The sequence below is a fragment of the Conger conger genome, chromosome 1 (assembly GCF_963514075.1).
Source record: "Conger conger chromosome 1, fConCon1.1, whole genome shotgun sequence".
NCBI lineage: Eukaryota > Metazoa > Chordata > Actinopteri > Anguilliformes > Congridae > Conger > Conger conger.
The window spans coordinates 27,353,155-27,380,304 of NC_083760.1; the positions used below are offsets into that span (position 1 = coordinate 27,353,155).

The 27,150-nt window shown below is 39.6% G+C and overlaps 2 protein-coding genes across 2 annotated transcripts; both read right to left on the reverse strand.

Annotated features, from left to right (window-relative positions):
* Positions 1-418: 418 nt before the first annotated feature.
* si:ch73-91k6.2 (alpha-1,6-mannosyl-glycoprotein 2-beta-N-acetylglucosaminyltransferase) lies at positions 419-4,237 on the reverse strand. Its single transcript, XM_061247454.1, has 2 exons — positions 4,165-4,237; positions 419-4,062 (listed from the first exon to the last, which is right to left on the reverse strand). Exon 2 carries the CDS (start codon positions 3,760-3,762, stop codon positions 2,497-2,499), a length of 1,266 nt encoding a protein of 421 aa, XP_061103438.1. The 5' UTR covers positions 3,763-4,062; positions 4,165-4,237; the 3' UTR covers positions 419-2,496.
* A 944-nt stretch (positions 4,238-5,181) lies between these two features.
* On the reverse strand, positions 5,182-27,150 carry LOC133134735 (calpain-1 catalytic subunit-like). Its single transcript, XM_061251078.1, has 22 exons — positions 27,096-27,150; positions 23,718-23,969; positions 23,124-23,193; positions 22,786-22,904; positions 20,767-20,900; positions 19,988-20,162; positions 19,606-19,680; positions 18,323-18,408; positions 16,982-17,056; positions 16,033-16,193; positions 15,399-15,565; positions 14,905-14,916; positions 14,568-14,776; positions 13,808-13,844; positions 13,490-13,573; positions 13,228-13,285; positions 11,500-11,558; positions 11,083-11,151; positions 10,909-10,987; positions 9,180-9,296; positions 8,453-8,511; positions 5,182-7,074 (listed from the first exon to the last, which is right to left on the reverse strand). The coding sequence occupies exons 2-22, from the start codon at positions 23,952-23,954 to the stop codon at positions 7,048-7,050; spliced, it is 2,109 nt and encodes a 702-aa protein (XP_061107062.1). The 5' UTR covers positions 23,955-23,969; positions 27,096-27,150; the 3' UTR covers positions 5,182-7,047.

The following is a 27,150-nucleotide window of genomic DNA, read 5'->3' on the forward strand; positions in this document are numbered from 1 at the left end:
AGGAAAATATTGCATGTTGTTATTCTTGCCAGAGGTGTATGAACCAAGTATTAAACAGGGGTGCCGATAATTATGGAATCTTGATTTTGGTGAAATATATTTTTTTATAAAATCAATGTTTGATTTTAGTTTCGTTCCATTGAAACAATACAGTAATTTACACAAGTTGACATTTTTCAGTTTTTCTCAATGATATTGCTTATTTTATTTTATTTTAAGTATTTTTTTGTGCATTGCCATTCAGGGGTGCAATAATTATGGAGCCCACTGGATATGACATGGATTTTTGCAAGCTGCTCTATATAGAGAACACATATAGTGTTCTCTGAATCAAGACATTGGAGAGATTTCTGAATTTCAGAGGCCTGGTCCAATTGGTTAATCATGTTCTATAAGTAAGACACATTTAATTAAGTAATTGCATTGATACCACAGTCTGTTTTATTCAGTCTTTTCCCCCATTATTGAAATCACAATTTCCATGGTTAAAAATCATCGGACAAAAGTAAAAACCATTGGACAAAACATATAGACATAGCAATATGCAGTTATATATGGATTGCTATGGAAGAACAACAGTTATATACAAAAATAATAATAATCAAGACAAACAAAGCTCTTCCAAAGTTCTGTCATGTCTTGACTTTGGAACGCTTGTATAAGCGTGTTCTCATTTAAGGCATATATGCTCCTGTTCAAACTCCCTTAAAACTCTTACTGAGTACACTTCCTATCACAGGACAGTCTAATTTGTGCCACACATACACACCAAAATACATTTTCAATTAAAGTGAACCCCAGTGCTCATATTTCAAATGGAAGAGCATTTTGTTTCTTCGAAAACAAGAAAGAAAATCGAAGATCACAGATGTGAAAATGGTCGGTGTAAACAAAACGACTTTGGCACGGTCAGAGAGGAGATACAGTACGGTCTTACGTGACCTTTTCTTTGGCTTTTCCTGTGAACTCACACGAGTTAAACTGGGGGAACTGCATTTTTATCTCCATCTCCCACAAAAATGGGAAAGAATATTGACAATGAAAATAAAAAATAATTAATCAGATCTGTCCCTACTTCTGTATTCTGTAGATACTTGGGTGACCAGACCAATAGCGAACAACTGAACAAGTGAAACAAACACATGTAAATGCCCTTTAACTTGCAGATTATTTTTTGTTGGCTGTGAGAGTACACAGCAATAAAGCAATTAATTATTAAACTGTGATAACTAACTTCATTTAAGATATGTTTTATACCAGCACCAAGGTATTATTCAACTGCATAACTCTATTATGCAGATTGGAACTTTGTAAATCAAACTAGAACACAAGTGTTCACACCATCTCAAACAATACAGCTCCTGTCCAAAAAGTCCTATTTTTAATTCTGCATTCATCTATTTGAAATGGCTTAAAAAACAACCCCAGCTTTATTCAGTGGGCGGAATATTGTCTGTCAAATAGAGGCACTCGTATGCACTCGTAAATGAAAAGTACAAAAATGTCTGAAGAGGAGACTTGTCTTGCATGGATGATTTTAAATAACCAAAACAATTTTGGCTCTTTTAACCATTGGCTGACACAAATTTAGCCAGCTGCTTGGGGAATGTATTTATGACAAAAACAGCTTTACACAAAAGGCTAGCCAGCTTGAGAATCCACTCAGTCCTAGTCATGAAAAACCACAGAGGGTGCTGGTTTTTGTTGGTTCATGCAGGTAATCAATCAGTTATGCAGCTGGTTGCAGGGTTAACTGCATTCTTGAGTTTGAACTGGCTGTAAAATTTAAGGAGAAAGAATCAGCAGATCCCACACTCTCCATGACCAGAACTGAGGTTGATTATCATAAAGCAGGTACAGTCCCAGTTCACATTGAAACAGATTGCATAACCTCAAGAGGTCTGGTCAGAATTCAGCAGAATTAAATTTTTAAACCATTAAGGTCCGGTTTTACATTTAAGGAAATCAGTTGCTTTGACATTTTTCATATGTCAAAGTCTTAAGATTCAGAACCCTCCCACAGGCTCAGCAGCAACTGAAATCAGATTTACAATCAGATGTATCACTGCCCAATTCACAGACACACATAAGGCATATAAGTCAGTTGTGCAAAGACAGGAATCTAACAAATAACAAGAAATGTCTTTGGTGATTAATAGCATGAGCCTGTGTTACAAGCAAGTATTTTAAAGGAGGAAAAGGTCTGTGAGAAATGTGCCACAACTGCAGGCTCTTCATATTAAAAGTCCCCTTGTAGATTCTGTAAACAAAAACTGGTCCATCTGGTTCATTAAAAAGAGTTGACAGATCACACACAATTGCAAGATGAAGTACTGCGAGGGACCAGTTTTATTATTTGAGGTAATCCAGTTACCTGATAAGGTGTTCTAGTCAATCCCGGACTGCCAGCAACCTTTGGCAGTCAACCAGCCCCCGGGATCAACATCCAAGGAACCCTGATATAGAAATGATATTTGTCCTCTCAAGACAGAAGATTCACAGGACTTTGCCATAGTTTTTGCAAAGTGCATGGTCGCGGATGTCCCCCCAGCCACCGTTTTTAACGTGCGCCTTGTGCTCCGCTGCTTCCAGGCGGCTCACAGCCAGCTGCTGCGGGAAAAGGGACGGTTTCGCCACCCGCAGCATGTCCTCCACGTGCTGCATCGCCGTTTCAGGCCGGCACGCACCCTTCTGGTGCAGCCCGCAATTCCCTGTGTGCAGCACCCGGGACCCACGCGATGCCAGGGCCTTCAGTGCTGTGGAGATGCATGTACCTGACAGGTGCTGGAGGGTCCAGTCCCAGTTATAGTCATCATAAGAGCAGAATTCGCCATTGCAGCCCATGAGCTTGTAGTAGACTTCCTTGGTGAAGCTCATTCCAATGTTGTGTTTTGTGGAAAGCCACCCTGTTACCTCTAGCTTATTGCTGAACTCCTCAAAGCGCCCCGAGGCATCATGGTTACCCAAGGCTAGGACGTCACAGGTAGGGCACTCGCGTTTCTTCAGCTCCACCGTTGCTTTCAGGTAGTGGTAGAAATCCGGTAGGATGTAATTGTCCTCCTCCATGAAGACGACATAGCCACTGTACCCCTGCATAATTCGAACCCGCTCCCATACAAAATGAAGCTTCCACCACCAGTGGTGCTTAGTCTGCGTGAAGGATGCCTCTCTGTAATGGCCATAAGAATCTGGACATTCTGCGTTTAGGCACCCCTTTTTCATGGCCTCTTCTTTGGAAATATCTCGGGGGCAGTCCCGTGGGTCCTGCCCGGGGAACTCGTTAGGATACAGCTGTGCGCTGTAGGGGAAGTAAATTTGCAACACTCTGCAGAACCGTATCCCTTGTATCATACTATTAATTTCCTCCGAAAAATAATCGTGGCTAAAAATCAAAAGAAAGTTTTGGACGTCCGATGCTTTGGATAGGGAATCCAGTAGCAATTTCAGGTAGGCAGGTCTGTTGTGAACCTGTACCACTAAAACCACTTGGAAGTCCGCTGTGAACTGGTCAGAGTTCTGAATGAACTGTCGGTAGTTGCCATCGTACACTGACCTCTTCATGTTAAACACTGTGTCGTATTGAAACTTGCTTTTGGTCGCGATCTGGGTACTTTGATATGGTAAAATCACACCGTCTTTACCAGAGTCTTTACTCCCGATGACATTGGAATTGTTCTTTCGTATTAAGTACATGAATGTGAGTGTAAGTATTGCGATAAGCAACACGGCTATAGCATTCCTCTTGTGAATTTTAAATCGCATTTTCCCCAACAGGACTTTACCCTTGCTACCTAATCAGCAAATCGATTCATCAAGATTATCCTGTAGCCTACTAACCAACCATTTCAGTCGCGTTCAAATGTACTCATATGCGTAAATATATATATTTGCGAACAATCCAAATCAAACGTGATTGACTGAGGTTTCTGTGCTGTTCTCAAGTTACTAAATCATTTAATAATCGCATTTCATTTTCCTGTGCCAGGATGTGCAAACTCAGGAAGTAGCTGTTATGTTGTTCCAGCTAAAGTTCAGCTCAAACCACGTTCATCGGAAAGCCACCTGTAGAATAAGTATCCGAAAAAAATTAAGGTAACGTTAGTAGGTTTAAACTTTTGTATCATATTATTATTAATAGCCAAAAATGACTATGAATTGTCTTACCTGACTAAGTCTCTTGTGTCACTCAACTTCCTGAAAGTAGGAGGGGCGTATAAAACTTAGTTGCTTCTGTCGTGAACGGGGAGGTTAGTTCCTGACTGCTGACGTGGACACTTCAGCCAACTGGAGTTTGCGGAACATAAGAGAACGCATCAGCAGCCTATCTCGACGATTGTAATGTGACACGGGTACGAGCGTGGGTGCCAAAGTGGGAGTTAAACCTGCTTTGTAACTTCAGAAATGTATGAGGAACTTTCAGAGCTAAATTCAATCGCGTAGTTGGATAACTTTAAAGTTTAAGTTTTAAGTTGCTAAAGTAATATTTAGTCTACTGGGAAAAAGTGCATGCACCTGGCAACGCTGGAGGCGAGAGGAGGGCATAACATCAACACGGCCAGCGAGCGACGAGTGTTGCTGAAGTAGCCTAAACTGTACTAGCTACAACAATGGACTTCAGGTCCTGAACGCTTCCGAATTCAAAATACGAATACCTGAGCTTGCCGGTCATTATTCTGTTTGTACGCATGGGATTTGCGATTGTTGGTTTTGCTGTTCGAGATATTGCTGTGGAAAGGAGACTTTTTGTTCTTGCGCCCTGGAGCCCACTCGCATATCTAGGCTATTCATATTTACAGATCGTAGCCTATCTGTAAATGTAGGCGTAGGCCTACAGTATGTTTGCAGAGTACTTCTGTCGCCGCCACAGTTAATTATTATTCAAAAATATGAGTTATATTGTATATGATATAAATTAAAATAGGGCGTATAAATAGTGTGATTGAAGTGAAATTATGATTAAAAATAGACGGGCTTGCGTGGGTCAGAGCGAAAATGGTTAGAATCCCCCTGCTTCTTGTACACCGTGATGCAGAGATGCAGTGTACAGTGAAGAACGGTGGTGCAATGGTAGCCCATAGGACGGTACCGTGGTGAAGGGTGATGCAGTGTTTCAGAGCTTCAGGGTGTTATAGCAGTGCACACTGTGAAACACAGCTATGATACAAAACACAGGAAACAGACTATTGCTATGCATTTTAATGAACAAACCCCAATTGCCAATATAAAAGTAAAAAAAAAGAAGAAGAAAACAATAGAAGATAAAATGGTTACATTAGTTTCAACATAGAATTATGGAGTTGCTGCCATAGTCATTGGTACAGTTAGCACAACTGTTGTGTGAATAAAACATTGCATCATTCAAATCGTAATCCGCAGACTCTGCAAATAACGTGGTCGTGGATGTCCCGCCCTACCACCGTTTTTAACGTGCGACTTGCGCTTTGCAGCTCCAGGCCCCCCTTTCACCATCAATCCTTCATTGGCACATGATTTATTTATGCCTTCAGCCAATCCTTACACCTCAATTCCACTTAAAATAAACATCAATGTCATAGCTGACTATTCCCATTGACACTTGCAATGACAGCCATGTTTCAACAGCAAAAAACTGTTTTACTTGTCTTGAATCTGTAGTAGATTCAGTGTACTGTTTTTTTGGGCAGAGTTGGGCTTGCTTACCTGTAAGCACACACAATGCCTCATGGTAACTGGGTGATAAACTGCACCGGGTTATAAAGACACACCTGCCTTCTAGTTTTGTGGTTTTATACCAGACAATACATACAAAAAAAAAAAAACAATGTAAATTTCTTAATCTCCTGACTCCCACTTATGAAATAACCATTAGTCTTAACATGCTGTATACTCCCCTTGTCCTAATGGTAAAAGATGACCTGCCTTCATGAAACCCCTAAAATAAAGCAGCTTAATTGAATTTTAAACCCCAAATCTATTTTTGCATAAAGAAACAACCTGTCACTCATCACAAACTTTGTTGTCAAAATTAAATTTGAAAAAAGATTATTTAGGGGGTTCTGTTATTAAACGTAGTGGTGGGTCATTTTTTACCCTTAAGACAACCCAAGGGTTAAATGAATATGATTTGAATATAAAAAAGTCACCCCATATAAATCCACCAAAAAGTAATTGACATGCAAGATATGATCTGCCAGAAGATATCGTCTGACCATATAACTCCATCAACGCTCCGTGATCCCTAGAGTGGGTTGTCTATCATCAGCAAGTGACCTGTATGAACCAGTTCAAATATTTTGTAATCCATAGCAATCCACTGCTTGTTAAGAAACAATCTACTTAATTTAAATGCATACTGGTGTCAGACATTCATTAATGTTACTTGTATAGTAGCAGATCAAATGTATAGTTAAGAATGATTATAAGAAGAATGCTTCTGTGCCTCAAATGTTGAAATAGGGCCTAAACAATGATTATGCAATATGATTTTCTCCAGGTTAGAGATATGCTCACCATTTTAAACTATTTTTAACTATGGCGTTTTACCATCTGTTTGTATAAGAGTGAGTTTTGATGGCTCTATTTTTTTACTTTTCCTAATAGAAACAAGTTGTATATACATAAAAAATAAAATTTGTTGTCTATAAAAAGTTAGAGCTCCTAATTTGTACTAAATTAGTTGAGAGGATGAAGCATTGTTTATACAAATGGCCTAAATATGCTATAAACCAACTGGATACAATTGCAATTCACAAAATGAAAAAAACAACAACATGATGTTAACCATGATTGAGCACATTATGTCGGAAAGGTTGATTATCAAGTTACAATTCTAATGGCAAAAGCCGTCGGAAACACCGTCGGAAACACATGGAGGCTCTTGGTTTTGCACATAGATAAAAGTGATAGCTTGTGGCCCTGCCAAATACATTTGCTTACAAATCTTATCTCACTCAGCTAGACTTGGTTTGTTAGTTGACCTCATTGAACTCGCCACCCAGTGTCATGTGATGATTAATACTCTGGTTCTTAATCTCAGATGGAATCTTGAACTGAGCTGCGGCTCTTGGCTCATGAGTACATGCAGAGGTACATCCACTGAAACAAGAGAGACACAGATATTAGACTGACAGTTAAGAGTATCCACCAGACTTCTCCCTTTCAATGTAGATAAACATGCACACTCACACGCGGTGGTGGATGTGGGCAACAATATGATATGAAGCCACTCATATAGAACATACAATAGATGATTTTAACCTTTACCTTTCTGTGCAATTAAATATGATATCATATTTCAATCTTATGTCTATTAGGCTTCATAGATGCCTGTGTGTGCCTTCATAGATGCCATAGATGGAGGGTGTGCTCCAATTATCAGGGTATCACACTCGTCAGCCTCCCTGGGAAAGCTTACTCTGGGGTGCTGGAAAGGAGGCTCCGACCGACAGGTCGAACCTCGGATTCAGGAGGAGCAATGTAGCTTCCGTCCTGGTCGTGGAACAGTGGACCAGCTCTTTACCTTGGCGGGGTTGCTGGCGGGGTCATGGGAGTTTGCCCATCCAGTCCACATGTGCTTTGTGGACTTGGAGAAGGCTTTCGACCGTGTCCCCTGGGGAACCCTGTGGGGTGTACTGCGGGAGTATGGGGTACCGGGGCCGTTGTTACGAGCCATCCGGTCCCTGTATAACCAAAGTGAGAGCTGTGTCCGCATTCTCAAGCACGTTTCCAGTGGGTGTTGGACTCCGCCAAGGTTGCCCCTTGTCACCTGTCCTGTTTGTGGTATTCATGGACAGGATCTCAAGGCGCAGCCGAGGTGAGGAGAGTGTCTGGTTTGGTGACCTCAGAATCGCATCTCTGCTTTTTGCGGATGACGTGGTTCTGCTGGCTTCACCGGACCGTGACCTTCAGCACACACTGGAGCGGTTTGCAGCCGAGTGTGAAGCAGCCGGGTTCGGGCATCTGATCAGGATGCCTCCCGGGCACCTCCCTTTGGAGGTTTTCCGGGCTCGTCCAACTAGGCGGAGACCCCGAGGTAGACCCAGAACCCGCTGGAGAGATTATATATCTCTCCTGGCCTGGGAACGCCTCGGGATCCCCCAGGAGGAGCTGGAATGCGTTGCTGGGGAGAGGGACACCTGGAATACCCGGTTTTGCCTACTGCCACCGCGACCCGACTCTGGATAAGCGGGTGACGATGGATGGCTGGATAGATGCCTGTGTCAGCTCCCTTGCTATGTTTGCTGGTTTATTTGACAAATGTGTCTGCTCATAAAGTGCTCATCAGTATAGTGTTTTGTCTGCTGCAGTGCCAGTGGCTAGGAACATCTATAGGAGTCATCTGGACAGCAACAACAACAAAAAGGCTGCAGCTATTCCAATACCATGGTCAAATCCCATCACAAGAGTGTAAATGAAACAATGATTTACTGGAGATGCACATAAACTAGTATCACAGAAAATTAAACGGAATTACCTCTGACTCCCGAAGGAACATTCCAACTCCCTGGCTGTCAGACAACTTCTTAAATATTTCTGTGAATAAAACGTGACTTCATTACTGGTTTGGATACAAAACTTGGTGCAGTAGTAATCTGTTTTACTTTTAACACAGTTATAACTATGTAGATAAAACACATTTAAGAACAACATTTAACTTATTTTGAATATTCATTACATTACGTGGCATTTAGCAGACGCTCTTATCCAGAGCGACGTACAACAAAGTGCAAATCAAACACAAGAACAAGTGCAAAAGTGGACCTGAGAGGACAGTACAGTTCCGAGTCCTAGTGTAAACATGCAGAAATTCAGAACCCTTGAAGAGTACAATCAACTTTTAAACTAGCATACCACAGTTGGCAGCTAGAATACAACAATACACCAGCCAATAAAAACAACAATACCTATACAAGTTACGATATCTATACATATTCAATGAAAATATATAATTTGAAATACATTTATTGCAACCAACACCGCACTTTCTCCCCAATACAGTCCCATTGCTAAAGATATATATTTTCTCCAAACCAAAAATGATATCAACTTAATACCAATTTGACATCCATTTGTGATATTGGTTCTGTTCGTTTACGTTTTTCATCGTAGGAAAATACTGTTTTGGGGTTTGGGTGAGGCATGACTGGTTCCTGGTGAGATCACTGTGGCAATGGCCAGTATTACACATAGATGAGACTCACTGGCCATGCAGTCCAGACGCAGGATGAGGCAGATGAAGCTCTCCAGGGAGATGTCCCCAGAGGATCCACGGTATCGCAAGGCCAGGAGGTTCAGAATGTCATCGCTTACCGTGAGACCTGAGGGCAGAAACACAACAGCCCAAAATTATGTGATCATCAACGTTAGTTATTCATATTCAAAACTACAGCTCGAGGTCCCATCAAAACAACACCCCACCCTCAAAGTGACCTCTCAGGCAATAACCCTTGTGTTGTCTTAAGGGTCATAAATGACCCGCCACTATGTTTAACAGCAGAGAAAAGCCCCTAAATGAACTGAAGGTTTGTGATGAGTGACAGGTTGTTTCTTCATGCAAAATAGATTTGGAGTTTAAAATTCAATTTTCAAAGCTTCTTTATTTTAGGGGTTTAGTGAAGGCGGGTCATTTTTGACCCGGGAAGTGTACAGAATGTTACACAAGGGTTAAACATTTTACTCTTTGCTCAACCACTATGTTAAACATTGTGCTGTTTTTATAACTAAGTTTTGCACGTTTGATCATTATTGAATACCACTGTGTTTTGCATCGTCATGTTAAATACTGATGTATATTTTATCACTGTATTAAACCCTGCTATGCTCTTGATCACTGTATTACACACTGCAGTGAGCATGTTCATTATATTAAACACCGTGTTGTTTTATTGACCACTGTATTAAACTTTGTGCTATTAGACTGGTCACTACATTAATTATTCCTGTTTGTTTAAATTGCTATGTTAATCACTATACAGGGCATACGATTGCTACATTAAACACTATGCTGTTTGATTGATCACTACATTAAACACTGCTTTTTGATCTATTCACTACATTAAACACTGCATTTATGATTGATGACTATATTAAATACTGTGCTGATTGATTGATCATTAATTAAACAACATATTAATCACTGTGCATTATCATTGTGCTTGATGTGCTTGATCATCGACATATAATGAGGATCTGGAAAAAAACAGGTTCTATCAGCAATTTCTACAGTTCTGAGATATTGCGGTGTCAGTTCATTGGTTTAATCTCTTAGACCTTCCTAAAATTGGAATTACACCCACAGTCTAAACTGTTTACATTTCTAACGCTACACATGTAAAGATTAATAATAAATACAGCAATTATGTTCAGATTATAAAATAAAATAGGGTCTTTCTTTAGTTTTGAGTTGGAAGTTGGAAGTCCTACACCTTGGTCTGGCATTCTACATTTCATGCCTGGTCACTTTGGAATATTTGGCTGTTTTGGGGTTTTTGAGCATTGACTTTGGCTTCCTTGCGACTCATTTTGGGAGGAAACAAGCTGTGGTTTGGTATTTCCTTTCATTTATTTCTCTTGTGACTGTTACTTGTCTATGTCTGTAAACTTCATTGTTTTCAGGTAGTTAAACCCATCTCTAGATTTGACAAGGATCTGTGTTATAAATTCCTTAATTTTAATCTTGTGTCTTGATCAAGGTTGATCCAACAGGTTGCTCTATCTATCAAAGAATTTGGTGATTTAATTGATAATTGATATCTTTGATAATAATCAGTTGATTAAATCAAATACATGTATTTTACATGTTGGATGAGTGAAGGGTTTTAACAATTGACACGCTTGTGTTTGGTATTCAGAGTGCCAAACGTTAAACGAGGGGTTGGATTCGGAAATGACCCATATTTCACCTAAAATTCACTTCCGACAAAATGTTACCTGAGGCTTCGATAGCATTCCTTAGTTCACCCAAAGACAGAGTTCCTGTTCTGTCAGTATCTTTCAGGAAGAAAATTTCCTGCAAATATAAAAAAAAAAAAAGTTAATGTACTGATAAAGGTACTCTAGGTTTAGGATAAAATTAAAAGTTTAACAAATTGTTCTTCGCAATACCTTGTACTGAATGGCTCGCTTCCACAAACGGATAAATTCCTGGCCATTTAATGTCCCTGTAATCGACAGCTGTTGAAGGTTAAGAGAATAAGCCTTCGACTTACTGTATTTTTTACTTCCCAGTAATTTTTCTGAAGGGCTAGCTGTCAACCCCAACTTCTTTTTAATCTGCATTCTGCCATCTGAACATTGTATTTATTGCAGGGAGGACTACATAACTCACACAGCTGACTGCAGGCTCTCAATCAACCAGAGCAGCCGCAAAAGTTCTGTGAACATCTTGGAACAATTTACAATTTCCACCACTAGGGGGTGGTACAGACTACTGAACACAGACAGGACGCAATCCAAAACTGTCCGATCATGCCCCAAAAACCAATGCTTTCATGGACAGTCTGCCCGAGGAAAAAAGGATACATCCATCAACGCCACAAGCCCCCGGCAGGCATCCAGACTGAAGCCCCCAGAGTTGACTCCTTGAAACGGAAATAAATACGTAATTAACAACACAGTAGACAAAGGAATATACACTCAATGAGCGCTTTATTAGGAACACATGTACATCTACTTATTCATGCGACTATTTAATCAGCCAATCATGTGGTAGCAACTAAATTGGCTCAGGAGGACTTTTGGCTCAGGAGGTAAGAGCAGCTGTCTGACAGTCTGCTGGTTTGATCCCGCCCTAGGTGTGTCAAAGTGTCCTGAGCAAGACACCTAACCCTGAATTGCTCCTGATGAGCTGGTTGGTGCCTTGCATGTCGGCCAAATGCCATTGGTGTGTGAGTGTGTGTGAATGGGTGAATGAGAAGCATCAATTGTAGTGCTTTGGATAAAGGCGCTATATACAGTACTGTGCAAAAGTCTTCGGCACCTGTATAACATTCTGGACAGATTCTTTCAAAAATAATTAAATGAAAGGTCCTGAATAAACATACTATACATTTTACATTACATTTGAGTAATTTGGCAGAATAGTTAAAAACCCTATCAAATCAATATTTTTTTGTGACCACCCTTAAAACTGCATCACTTCTCTGAGATATAGAACTGCAGGACAGCGTTGGCTAAGACAATCAACAGGGAGGTTGTTCCAAGCATGTTGGAGAACTTGCCACAAGGCTTTGGGCGGCTCCTTGCTTCTGATCTCAGAGAGCCTTGATCAAGTTATTATGTAAAAAGTAGTAAATTGCTTACAGTAATATGTTACTTTTTTAAATTAAATACAAAAATGTCTCTGTAAAATTAAATCTTTTGGAAAATAAATATGTGGGAATCTGAAATGTGTTCTTTTATACTAACACACACAAAGAATAAACATATATATAATAAAGTCTAGGGTGCCTAAGACTATAAATAAAGTCTAGGGTGCCTAAGACTTCTGCACATTTAAATGCATGAATGCATATGCAGACATGGTGAAGAGGTTCAGCTGTTTCTCAGACCAAATGTTAGAATGCAGAAGAAATATGATCTAATTGACTTTGGGCGTGGAATGATTGTTGGTGCCAGAAAGTTTGGTTTGAGTGTCTCAGAACTGACAGGAAGGTGACAGTAAAGCAAATAAGCATGCATTACAACAGTGGTATGCAGAAGACAAACCTCTAAGTGGATAGGCTACAGCAGCAGAAAAAATACATCTAATAAATACCTAAGAATGTTCTCACTGAGTGTATACTTTGCACAAGGTAGTATTCTTTTGTTGATCAATTAAGAACAGATCAACAGCTGTGTGGATCTTATCTTGGCTACACCAGGGCTTGAACCATCAACCTTCTGGGTCCCAGTCATGTACCTTAGCCATTACGCTACAGGCTGCCCCAAAATATGCCTCTAAATATGCACACATGCACACATTCATCCATCATTGCTGTCTTTTTTTCATTTGACGGATACGGTAAATGAGAGATTTATATGCCACAGTTCTACACTCATTGCACTCACTGGTTTGATCCCCCCTGGGTGTGTTGAAGTATACCTGACACCTAACCCTGTAATGCTCCTGACGAGCTGGTCAGTGCCTTGCACGGCAGCCAATCGCCATTAGTGAGAATTAGTGTACGAATGGGTGAATGAGCAACATCAATTGTATGGCGCTTTGCATCAATGCGGGACATTTACGTTTACCATACGCCCAGATCTTACCATTGAGGAAGTTATCATTCAGCAGTCTCTGCAGTTGCTCAGCGTTGACCTCCTCATACTGCCCAGGCAATGACAACAAAGGTTTGTAATCATTTATTATCAATCCATTATGACTGAGAACCGTTTACACATATTTTCACAAAAGAAAACAATGAAAGGCTCAGTTATAAATGATCATACATTTTCACTGATCATTATTAAACATTAACACTGGGAATAAATCAAACATTGAAATAATCTCGCAAAGCAGTTAAACACCCACCTGATCAGAGTATTGGCGGAACAATTTATTTTCAGTCTTCCCCCTTCCCGCCTCTTTTTGCATAATGTTCTCATTGACAGTAGGCTGGAAAGGCAAAACACAATGCAATTTGAATCAATATTGAATGTTGATTTGATAAACATTTTAATATGTCCAAGGCACAATGCAATGTAATTTCCTCATATTTGTAATGTGTTGTAATGTGTTTTAATCAAGAGTAGTCTTCCTTGCTTCAGCAAAGTGCATAACAATACTCTGGTGGCATACTCGCTGAACTCATGCATTGTGTATAAGCAGCAGACACGCAATTGTACAGACCTTGTGAATCTCGACACCTTGAACAGAGGAGTTTTCGCTGAAATAAAATATTTAAAAAAGTGCAATTATTATTACATACATCATGTTTAAAATAAATAAAGACCACCCGCCATATTTCAAAATGCATGGGATCTATTCCTACATAAGTTTCACCACATGCAGTACCATGTAATTCCAATGGAGGGAAGAAGGGTGAAACTGATGTAGGATAAGATGCCATGCATTTTTAAATATGGCGGGTGGTTTTTATTTTTTTTACATGAGCTCCCACCCTCCCTCCCAATGAGCATACAAGATTTCCATTTTCATTAACAAATTTAACTTTTGAATGCAATTCACTTATAATTATCTGCCTATATAAGTCCACATGTCAAATAATTAAATATTAAGTGTTTATAGACAAGTTTATACAGTTTAAAGCTTTTTTCATTCATGAAAAAACTGGTTTAAGCAGGCGGTTTTAATGTTGTGGCTGATCGCCACAACACAGGTACAGTCTCCAATGGACCAAGATGCCAAAATGAATCATATTAACCCTTGTGTAGTCTTAACATTCTGCCCCTAAAATAAAGCAGCTTAATTTAATTTTAAACCTATTTCGCATGAAAAAATCTAATTTCAAGTTGAAAAAAGATAATTCAGGGAATTTTCTCTGCTTTTAAACATAGTGGCGGGTCATTTTTGACCCCTTAAGACAACACAAGGGTTAATCCGTAAGAAATGAATGTCCCTTTTGAGGGAGTTAGAAGGCGAGTCTTACTGGATGTGCGTCTCATTCTTGGAGAGGATGGCTAAGATGAACGAGGCTGTCTCGTTGGGTCTGAAGGTCGACGGGACGATGATGTACTCTCCAGGTCTCAGGCGGAAGAACTCCATCACCTCACGGGCATTTAGGTAATTTTTTGTCTGTGCAACCGGCTGGTTGGAGCTAAAAAAAGCAGCAGGGAATTTGCCCTTTTTCCCCTGATACTGAAATAAAAAATCACAAACAGTGACTGTCATGCAGTACAAGAGGTTACTGTAAATAACTTGACATGAATGCCTCCCAACTACTAAAAACAGTGTTAATTAAGTACCGGATAAGAAAGATTACTTACTTCTGGTGGCACCTGTAAAATGTACAGACAGAAAGCAGGTATTACTGCACAGTTAGTAAGAACTCGGTGTTTAAAAATTCATGTCAAAATAGAATTCACAAAAAATGTATGTATACGCAGGACACTGTACACTGAGGATCAGATTTATTATCACATTGCGTGAGTACCCGTAAAGGACTGCATGAAGTCACAAAATGGTCAGATATCTTTGGATCTACACCTACATTAATGGCATTTGGCAGACGCTCTTATACAGAGCGACATACAGTTGATTAGACTAAGCAGGAGACAATCCTCCCCTGGAGCAATGCAGAGTTAAGGGCCTTGCTCAAGGGCCCAACGGCTGTGCGGATCTTATCGTGGCTACACCGGGGATCGAACCAATGACGGTTCCAAGTCATGTAGCTTAACCACTATGCAGGTCTCCCCTATGCTACGTTGCCCCAATAAAAGCCTACAAACGGCACGTGTCAAATACTGACGAGTTTCCCCACCTCGAAAATGGAGAAACCGATGTGAAGGCTGGACACCAGGCGACGGTTTCTCTTGTCAGGCTTCTGCAGAAGAGACACCAGCATGTTGTTGGGTCCTTGCTTACTTGCGCAGTCCTCGTCCAACTTGTCCAGTTTGATCCGGAACTGAGGATTGATCCAGAAGGAATCTGCAATGAACGAGAAAACCAATTCAGTCTTTCGCTCCTCTCTCTCACACTCATACAGTATGCACATGTGCACACATACACACGCATACACATATACATGCACGGACACACAGACAAGTAAAATCTAACATGCAAGTAGCAGTTTCAGGAGCTTACTAGGTTATGGCAGCTAAACAGCTGTACTAAGCAGTAATTGAGGAACAGAATCGTAGTATTTGCTAATGAGTTATAGCAACTAAGTTGGTCTCTAAACTGCAGAAATTGAGATGCAGTAAACAGGATAATTTAAGAGACAAATAAATGTGGAATTTCTTTATGAGTTGGTCATACAACACATGACCAAGAATTGTCTGCCGACCTGTTCTTTGTGTTCTATTCATTACTAACTACAGCACTGAACAACCACAGTAGTGGTCACTTGAAAGTGATTGAAAGTGGCTACTTTAAGGAACAGAGATTCTGGGCACCTTTGTGGTTCATGCAACCGCCTGCAGTGGTCCCTGCTACCCAGCGGCCCTCATGGAAGGATGACGTCCAGTGACAGGAACCGGAAGCATCCAGAAAGTCAGGACACAGGCAGCAGATATCCACACTTTTGTAATAGGTACACCAGTCCTGCATGGACATCCTCAAACACAAAACAGGGAAAGGCCCATGAAATTAGTCTTAACAAGAATGTAAATACAGCAGCACCAATGTACAGCGATGTGTGCCATTATTTGGCTGACAAGCACACATAAAGATGTTACAGTACTTCATTAGGCATATACGTATATCTAGTACCAGATATGATTTTTATCCAGGATAGTCTAAATTCTTCACGGTGTGGATTTAAGGAGCCATTCCTCATGGGCTTTTGGTTCATGCTGACTCAATAGCATCACACAGTTTTTTATGGCCACACATTCGTACAGCATACCTCCATTTCCACCTCATACCAAAGGTGTTCTATTGGATTGAGATCTGGGGACTGTGCAGACCATTGAAGTATACTGAAGTAACTGTCATGTTTGTGGAACCAGTTTGAGAAGCTTTGTGATGTGCAGTCAATCGTCCAGTTAAGGTGATCGCATGTCTAGTGTAGCCTCATCTTTGTGTTCTTAGCTGACAGTAGGGGAACACATTGTGGTATTCTTCTGCTATAGCCCATCTGCTTTAATGTATGTTCAGATATGCTCTTCTGCACACCGCTACTTTAGACAGCTTTTGAAAACCCATTCTTCTCTAATCTCTCTCATTAACAAGGTGTTTTCACCCACAGAATTGCTGCTCACTGTTTTTTTTATTGCATCATTCCCTGTAAACTCTGTAAAAAGAGACCATATTACCTGAAAATCCCAGGAGAGCAACTATTTCTGAGATACTGGAGCCACATGTGGCACAAACAAACATTTTTAATTCAGTTTTCTTGTTTACCAGAATTCTCCATTGTCGTCTACTTGCAAGCACTGTTTTCTCTCACTCGCACTCAAGGTCTGCCACAACGGGGAGCTGATAGGTAAAAATAAACAGCATATCAATAAACAAATCAGTCACAAATTAGTCAACCAGTCCATAAAAAAACTATAGAACAATGGAGTCTATGAAAGGTATCTGAAGTACAGTACTGTGCAGAAGTCTTAGGCACCCTAGACTATTATATATATGTTTATTTTTTTGTGTGTGTTAGTATAAATACATTTGAGATTTCCAAATATTCATTTTCCAAAAGATTTTATCTCACTTTTGTATAAAAAATGTTTTTAAGTAACATATTACTGTAAGCAATTGACTACGTTTTACATAAAAACTTGATCAAGGCTGTCTGAGATCAGAAGCAGGGAGCCAAACAAAGTCTGCAGAAGAACTGCGCCAAGTTCTCCAACATGCTTGGAACAACCTCCCTCCTTGTCTTATAGAACTACAGGACAGCGTTGGCTCAGAGAAGTGATGCAGTTTTAACACCGAAGGGTGGTCACAAAAAATATTGATTTGATTCAGTTTTGAACTATTCTGCCAAATTACTAAAATGTAATGTAAAATGTATAGTAGGTTTATGTAGGACCTTTCATTGAATTATTTTTGAAAGAATCTTATCTGTACAGAATGTTATACAGGTGCCTAAGACTTTTGCACAGTACTGTACTGTATATGTATACCTGTATACCTGTCTGTGCAATGATCAAGCCATGGCAAGCCAGTGTTTGCATGACTAGCAGCTATATCAGTGAAACCGCGGACATGTTTCACCATGTATTGCAGGTAAATGGACAGGTAGGATGACTAGGCTGTAAGAGATGCCTAATCCGTGATGACGTGTCCTGACTGAACCTGTTCCAGAGATTTGGAATTTGAATATTAGCAAAGAATTCCCTTGGGCTTGTTTTGTTCATTCCAGTGTATTCATACATGCAGAGAGAAGTTATCATGAAAGCAAGAAAGAACAGATCTACTCCTCTGTTTACAGATACAAAACTAAATATGGACTTGAAAATCTTGAACACAGCTCACAATATACAGGGAAGAAGAAGAATAAGAAATTCACTTGTAGATATCTTATTCCACGCAACATTTTTACATATTACTCATTTATCATTTTTACAGATTGTCAGATGTTTTACATAAACAATTTAGGATGCCACATCGGGGATTAGACCCTACTACTGCCGGGTTACAGGCAAGGTTCCTTGTCACATTCTTGTGGAACGTTATGCAGTAACTGGCGAGAAAGGTAGGGTATCAGTGTAGGGTCTCAGGGTCAGAGGTCAGAGGACTTACTTATCACTCCAGTCTCCGTTCCACTCTCCTTCGCCCCATGGGTTCCATAGCCGGACCAGGTTAACGGGTCTGCCATTGCTCGTTACCTGTATCAGCATCCAATTACACAGCATTATACGCCCGTCACATCTGGTTTAGCACAAACATCACACCACAGCACACTAATAACATCTGTCCAGGCTCAAACTCCAAGCGATCATATGTTTTCTGTTTGTGGAGGGGTGCAGCTCATTTTGATTCCATAATTCAGAGATTGATCCACTGAGGTTTTTAAACGGAGATTTATGAGAAACAGAAAAACCCACAAAAGATTACTTTCATATGTTGGTGCAGTCTGGTGGCAACTCAATTTGGGGAGTTCTCAGAGAAGTACACAAAGTAATCAATGAAGACACCTTCTGAGCTACAGGTCTAGTCTTTTCACAATATACCAGAAGGGGCCCTCCATTGCTCATTCTGTACAAACAAATCCCAGAGGACTCTTTATTTATCCTGGACCAAAAAATAATCACCCCAAGAGAGATGTAAGTATATTGTATGTCTGCTTTAAGTTTTCCTCTTGAAAAATATGCAAATTACATTTAAATGAAGATTTAAGGTCTTCACTTTCACATCTTTCAAACAACATTCTAAAACAATGAGATACAGTTTTTCTCCTGCACAGGAAATAATAAACTGTGTTTACCTAGTATATGCCACTGGCAGTACTGAAATGTCCTCACTCTACAGTTCACATTGTGAGGGGTGTACCTTTTAACCACTCCCAAAGTAGATTGTCTTACCACACCCAAAGGCACAAAATGAGTGGGGAAGCCACCTTTGGCTATTATGCCCCAAAACTATGGAACACACTACCCAGACACATCAAAGATGGAAGCTCTGTGAACATTTTTTTAAAACTTCTCAAAACGCTTATTTTTGCTTATTAATTATTAATGCTTATTTTCCTGTGCACCTAGCGTATCTGACTAGACTGTTCCACTAGCATGGAACTTGCAGATGGAGTTCTACATTACTCTTTTATGACTTTTTAATGTAATCTAGGTAATTTTAATGTATTTTCTCTTTCATGTACCCTAAGGCTTTTATCTATGCACTTTTATATCTTTATTTATTTTATTTTATTTAACTTGAATATAATTCCTTTATTTTTGCATTTATTTATTTACTTATCTCTGCTTTTCTAATTCAATCTGTTACAATGTGAAGCTACATTCCATGTATGAAAGGTGCTATACAAATAAAAGTTTCTTATTATTATTATAGATTTTTTTTACACACACCTTTGTCACTCCTGTTACTGTGTAGGCATGGCCCTGTACTATTCCATTTGGCAGCACTGTGTTGGCCGATGTTTCCTGCAAAAGGAATTACATTTCTCACACAACTTTCCCAAAGGGCAGTGGTAGACAAATCCATTTTTGATAACTAACGTGCATGATTGATTTCAGTGGTTTCCATATCTGTCAGCTATTCAGCTGTATTAACATTAGTCTGCTCGTAGACAAGACCGCAATAAAAGTTAATAATAATACAGTGACATGTATGAGCTTATCAATAAATATAGACAACAGCAGTGGTCTTGAGTTGCCAGCATAAACCCCTCCATATTTTTCCCTGTGGTTTATGGTCTGGTCCTGCCAGTTTTGGCTGGCAAGCACTCACCCCTTGCGGAGTGCCACAGCCCATTAAAGACTTTGATTTGGCAGCACGATGCATGAGGGCCCACAGGTCTGATGGAACATCTTTCAGCTGGAACGTCATGTGGATCCCACCAGTGAAGTCCATAAGAGCCTCCGACACATCTCCAGAATTCATGTCAGCATAAGAACCGCATACTCTACAAACCACAAAATATACATCCTTTGTAACTACACCATTCAGTGTTTGCTCACTAAAGATTGGCACAGAACACACACCTAGGGTTGCCACCTCAGTCCTGTAAAAATCCTGGACACATACGAAGCTGGCAATCTGAGTAAGCTGGGCTGTCAATCGCTCTCGAGGGTGCGTGAGCCTGAAGAAATGTGGTGCGCAACTACCTTATGCTTGGTGCCAATTCCTCTTTCATTACAAAAATAAAGAGTGTAATTCGTCAAGGTTAATAACGTCTCTGAACCATTTGCTACATTACATTTAGGAACGAACACTGGATACGTTGTCTACATTTCATTAAGCAATACTAACGTATACAACACTCGGACATACTTAGATCCCGGGACATTTCGTTTCATAATCTTTTCCAGGACAGACAACAAAAATCCGGGACAGTCCCGGTGAATCCATGGCAGGTGGCAACCCTACACATACCCTCCATCCCATGATGCCAAGAGGGGCACACCATTGTGCTACCTGGTATGTTGTTATATAGTATGGCTATAATGCGTTGATGACATTTTCATAATTCAGTCATTGGAGGACCCAGACATCACAGGTTGACTTACTTGGCATAAGCTTTCTCCAGCAGTGCAGGCCAGAATTCGTTTGGGGTTTTTGAGTGAACAAAAAAGAAATTCCCATTCAGTGTCGGCAGCTTGTCATCAATCACAACGTCGACCCACTTTCCAAATCTCCAGAACTGGAAAACATGAAAAGTTAAATAAAATTTGGCTTTCTGCAAAAGTTTATGGCAATACTAAACCAAAATACAGTAAACATTTTGCGAAGCATTAAGGAGCTTTATTGAAAATCCTTCCAGGTACTTTTGTGCTTTGATGTCAACAACGTAATCCCACAATATCAGTCCACAACATAAGAGGGCAATGACAACTGTCTAATTGTCCATCAACACTATCTTGAATAGTCTCTGCTTCAGCTACATGCCATGATCAGCTGATGCTTGCCTTAACAATGAATTATAAGCGCTATTTTCCACCTACGCTTCCTTGTTCTCCGGATCACTCAACACATGCTTTTTCTAAAAACTGCAACTGCGGTAGCTCCCAGTCCACGTCTGGCCCCAGGGTGCATATGTGAGAATGAGAACATTGTTAGCTGATAATGTAGGACACAGGATTATGGCTTGGGTTGAGTGTCTGTGGGGCCAGGAGAGAGAACAGAGGCAATTAAATGGAGGGCCCCTTTAGGGACAGTAAGGTGGCCAGGCAATGCAGAGTGGAGTGGCCTGGTGGGATAATAAGGTTTTACAAACGACTACAGGTAACATGTCATTTCTCTCGTTGAACTGTAGGCTAGATCTAGAGATTTGTATTTTATTTGGACTACCACCAGTTGCCATTGAAGGGAGATGAGGAAAGGAATGACATTTGTGTATTTTGACCGATTGTAGGTGAGATATCACAGCTTTCTGAATGAGCTGGAGAGACCTTGCGGCAACTGCAAGGAGAGTTGCAGTCTAGCACAACGGACCGGATAATTAGTTGGGTAACATGTGTGACATATTTTGTAGATGTTGTCCCGACAAAATCGGGTTACTATATACAATAGGTAGTTGAAAGGTAGTTTCTGATCTAGGATAACACAAATATTTCTGGAGGTCTGAGATACAGGCACCAGAGCCTTCCCAAGGGCAAAAGATTCTGGATGGGGGAGTACAGAACTTGTAGGACGAGCACCTGAAGGTGAGCTAAGATATTTAGTGAATAAGAAAAACAGACAGGCGTGAAGAATGGATCCCTGGGGGACTCCTGAGTTATGGCAGTGAGACTTTCAGATAGACCCATTCACTACCCGATAGAAGCATTTAGGAATAACCAGTGTGGATAATCAGTTAGACTAAGAAGGGGAGAGGGGATGGATGTTCATTATTTTACAGTAATGTTGGAATTAATTTACATTGCACATTCAGAGCAATTTCATTGACTTCCAACTTATTCAAAAAAGAGACAATTGTGAGGATTTTGTTCACCAAGGTGTGTTCTTGTACTGGGAATGTAGACTTTTGTGAGTTCCTTGCCTGCCACGACAGGGTGGTGGTACAAGCTAAATTCATGAGAAGACCTTAAGTGTGGGCCACATCGGTCTCACCACTCTCATAGGCAGCAGCTAGACCCTCTTTTTGCAAGGGCCAGAATCTGTTGCAAATCACAGTGTCTGGGGATGTTTCCTCGGGACAATGTATTTGTCCTTTCCAAGAATTACGGTGAACATTGTCCAACACCTTGACTGATCCGGATTCAAGACTACCCAGTTATTGGAACTCTATCAATGCATTATTTCTGTAGAGGACAGCACATTGGACTTGGAAGAAATTTTGCATTTATGGTCCAAAACCTTCTGGACTGATTCAGATCCAAGACTAACCATTTCCTGGAACACTGTCAATTCATTATTGGAGTAGAGGATAACCAGTTGGACCAGTATTCTGTAAATCAGTAATCCTGGATTAAATGTGCAAAATATAAATGTCTGTGCATGTGTGCCTTTATGCATGTGTAAATATGAATCTGCATGTGTACATCTGTATGCATATCTGTGTGAGTTCATTTAAATGACTGTCTTACCCTGAAGTGAAAAATCCCTGCATAGTCCTTTTGAAATCCCTGGTCAGTGGGCAGCACTTTTTTCAGTATATGCTGCTGGAATGTTAATGCACCAATTGAGGCCAAGAACCAGCAATTACCTGAACAAGAAAGAGAAATTCAGTGACAAATAAAAACTCTGTAAATGGCATTGAATAATTCTCAATTATTTATAGGAAATACTCTGCACAAGGCTCTGGAAACCAGCAATGATGGTCACATCCCACTTCTGCATTTTATATTAAGAACTTTTCATTAAAACAACTAAACAGACTACAAATTATTATGGAAACAACAAAAATAGCTGCAAAACATCTTACCCACTGCTCCTTGAGAGAAGTCAAATCTTGAAACGCCATCAACAAATAGATAAGGGTCCTGCACAGCTTTCTGTAAGGAAAGCCAGGTATATGAGTTTTGGAATATATGTATTTGGAATAATAATAATAATAATAATAATAATAATAATAATAATAATAATAATAATAATAATAATAATGCAAGATAAAAAATTACACAGCTTCATCAGTACCATTAACAGAAGAACAGTACATTACTCAGAATTAAACATATAACACAGATTATAGGGGCTCATCAGATGGTATGTTCCTTATTGCTAACACTGACATTTCTGTCTGCCTCCCATTGAAACATTACAATGTGAGTCATGAAGGGACAAGGCCATGAGCACATGATGCCCAATACTGAAGTTGGACACAACGCTTCTTGGATATTCATAAACTGTGATGAAGCATCCTGTTACCTATCGGGAGCCTATTAGAGTACTACTACTACGATATAGAGTACTACTAGCCTACTATATAAATGGGAGGAGCTGACCATCAGGTTATTGTGGCTGACATCACCTCTGACCTTTTCCACAGAGACAAAAAAATGTTTAATTTCTCACACACCCCGGGTCGCACCCACTCGACTCGCTCCATTTCCTCAGGGGTCAGGATTCCTGGACCAATGGAGGTCCTGTCCGGGGGGAACATGTCATCGATGTACCTCATGCCCCGGATGAGGCAGTATTCACGCAGATACTCAAAGTCCTGATCCAGGAACTTGTCTGGGTTTTCCGCAGTGCCACGCCCATCCTTCTTGTATCGTTCGTTCACGATGTTCAAACATACTCCCGGGGGAGGCATTCTTCCACTTCAGATCTGTGAACAATGCATTTTAAAAAATGTATATGTATATATATATATATATATATATATATATATACATATATATATATATATATATATATATATATATATATATATATATATATAATTATTATTATTATAATTAAACAATATCCATCTATAATGTACATTTTATTAAAGTGAGGCTGTAATTCATGTAATGCAATACAGGTATTAGGATGATGTCATGGTCAGTGAACCTGTAATGGTAATGTCGTGCAAGAGTCTGTGGTTATTGAAGTTGTTCCTGGCAAGTTCAGCATACCATATCCCATATCAAATTTCAAAATATTTTTTGTAAGGTGATCTAGAAAGTGAGTATAATTATCCTGTCATACCATTATTTAACCAGGTACGTCAACTAAACTCACAGAGGATCAAAGTAGGACTGAAATGCACTGGACCGCATAGCCAGTGTAGGGCTATGTGGCCAAATATAATCAGCCAGTTTGTGTGGGTATTTCTAAAAGTGCTATTCTGTTTACCTTCAGTAATCTGAAGTTAGAAGTCAAGGGGAGACACACCTGTAAACTGTTATTTAATCTGTCTAAAAAGAGTCTCGCCCACAGTCCTTCCTGGGAAAATGTTGTAGGGTGAATAGCATGTAATTTGGGGAACAAACAAATTACCCATGCAACTTGATCCTCTTTCAGCCTCATAACCTGTATTGTTGATTGTTTTGGATAGAAAAAACTTGCCTGTCAATCTTTAGTGATCTGTACATGTTTTGGCAGGTGAGCTATAGTGTGTAACTAGGCATTGCATAATACTCTCAAAACTGGAATTAAAATACCAAACTGATGCCAGGCTTTTTTTTAACTTGTTTTGTTTTTCCTCCTACTTAACCTAAAATGTCTCTCAATTTCCCCAGTTTAACCTTCTACAGAAAGCCCTTCAAGAGTCAACATGTTTGCCTTTTTCATTTTTGGGTATAGCATTTTATAAAAAGGAACTATACTGCCAGAAGGGGGAAAGGCCTGTGTTTAAAAAGGCACTTAGGGGTTGAGCTGAATATTTTCTATGCATACACCATCGCACTTTTATTATGCAGGTAACAACACATTTCCTAGTGGGCTCAGAGCATGCAGTTCATGTCATGAGATGGTCTTCTGTGTTACGAAAAAAGAACATTCCAGTAGCTGACTTTCATACAGCTCACTATTAAAGAAACTGGAAGAAACAATTTCACCTGTGGCTATTGCCTAACCCTTGTGTAGTCGTAACATTCTGTATACTTCCTTTGTCCTAAGGGTAAAAAATGACCCGCCGTCATAAAACCCCTCAAATAAAGCAGCTTAATTGAATTTTAAACACCAAATATGTTTTGCATGAAGAAACAACCTGTTACTCTTCACAAACTTTGCCATCCAATTAAACATAGTTGCGGGGAATTTTTTACAAAAGGGTTAAAAAAATGTATTTTCAATTAAAATATTATAAACATTAAAATATGATTTTCAAGTATAATATAAAGGTAATAAATGTGTCAGGAGACCTTTGCATGTGATCGCGGTAGCATTTTATAGAAGTGAAGAATATCATAAAGTCATTTTATATGATTGTAAAAAAAGGAATCAATCCAAGCGGAAACGAAATGGGACAACAAAAAAACTGTGGAGATGATGCCTGGTGTGTCTTTAAAGATGACTCATGAAGTGTTTTAAAAAGCACAGATCTCCATCCATTGTTGAAAGGACTAGTTAAAAAATGATCAAGAGCACGGCAACATAGGAATTGGTGTTCCTCCTTATGAATAAAATAACATCTGCTGAGGACTGATGTGTTAAAAAATCTTCTGCAGATTCAGTTAAAAGCAAGCAAACTGAGCATGATTAGAAAGTTGAAATATGAAATCAACTCATTCTTATTCACTCTAACCAGCACATTGACTGTGCAGACACATTACAATTAGATTCAAATTTGTTCCAAAAGCAATTCAGGTAATTACCTGTCAATGTACCATTGGCTCTAAGTCTGTATTGCATCGGGACTCTCATGGAATGACCTAGCTCACTTTACTTACTATGCACGCAGATCACTCTATATACATAGTGTGCTAGTCTTAACTTGCAGCACTTTAATCAAACCAAGCTTTTCTTTGCATAAATTGTCAGTTAAAACCATACCACACTTCTATTCATAAGCTAGCTAAGTAGCATTTATTGGCTATTTAGAAACAATTGCAAGTAAATTAGAACCATCATTACAATGGTGCTACTACAGTGCTTCTTATTAAGACATCAGCAGTCTCAGAGCCCTGTCTATTTGATAGTGAATCATTGCATTACCCTATTCAAAGGAGAGTTACAATACTTTTTAGTCAGACTACTTCTCTACCAACAGCAAAGAGGCTGGTGAAAACCAGGCTAAGTTAAATTGTCTGGAATAAACATATTACACCAATTTTTCTTCCTTCATACCATAGCTACAGGTGTCATAAACAGTGGTATACAGGTATATCCTCACAACACCAGCCTGGGAAGGAAGATTTTCATGGACATATCCCCTTTTTTATAGAGAAATGCAAATTCCTCAAGTCAAACTGCCACCTGTAATTTGCCATCTGGTTTACACCATCTGTGCAAGATATGCGATAGCAATGTACAGCTCAGCAGAATGGTAATTCAAAGCAGCAGTACAGAACACAATACTATCTTGGTAACCTTTGTGCCGCATAATACTAGTTACTTATTTTCTACATTTGATGCCAGGTAATGCATTTTTTTACCACATTTTGTGAACGAGAACCAATGATCTTTTAGCAGATAAAATGGATAATGGAGAATAGAGATATTTAACCTTTGACAGGCTATACATATATTTCTTAGTATATATATCATTCATTTTTTGCATAGTCTATAGAAATGTCACACCCTTAAAATGAACATATAACATGTTGTAAGTAAACTGCAAACGAACAAGCACCAAACGAACCAACATTATTCTGACAGAAACAGCTTTACGGCTTTCTGATGTTATCTTAAGATTATAAAACTCAATTTACAAGAAGCCTCTTTTGCACATAAGGAGATTGACCTGTTTGCAGAAACTAATGGAGGAAGGTTTTACATAAAGTAACAAGTGGCACTTCATATTTACCTTCACGTCCAAACTTGCAATCACAGACCGTCGGCCCAGTGCCGTAGAGTGCCAC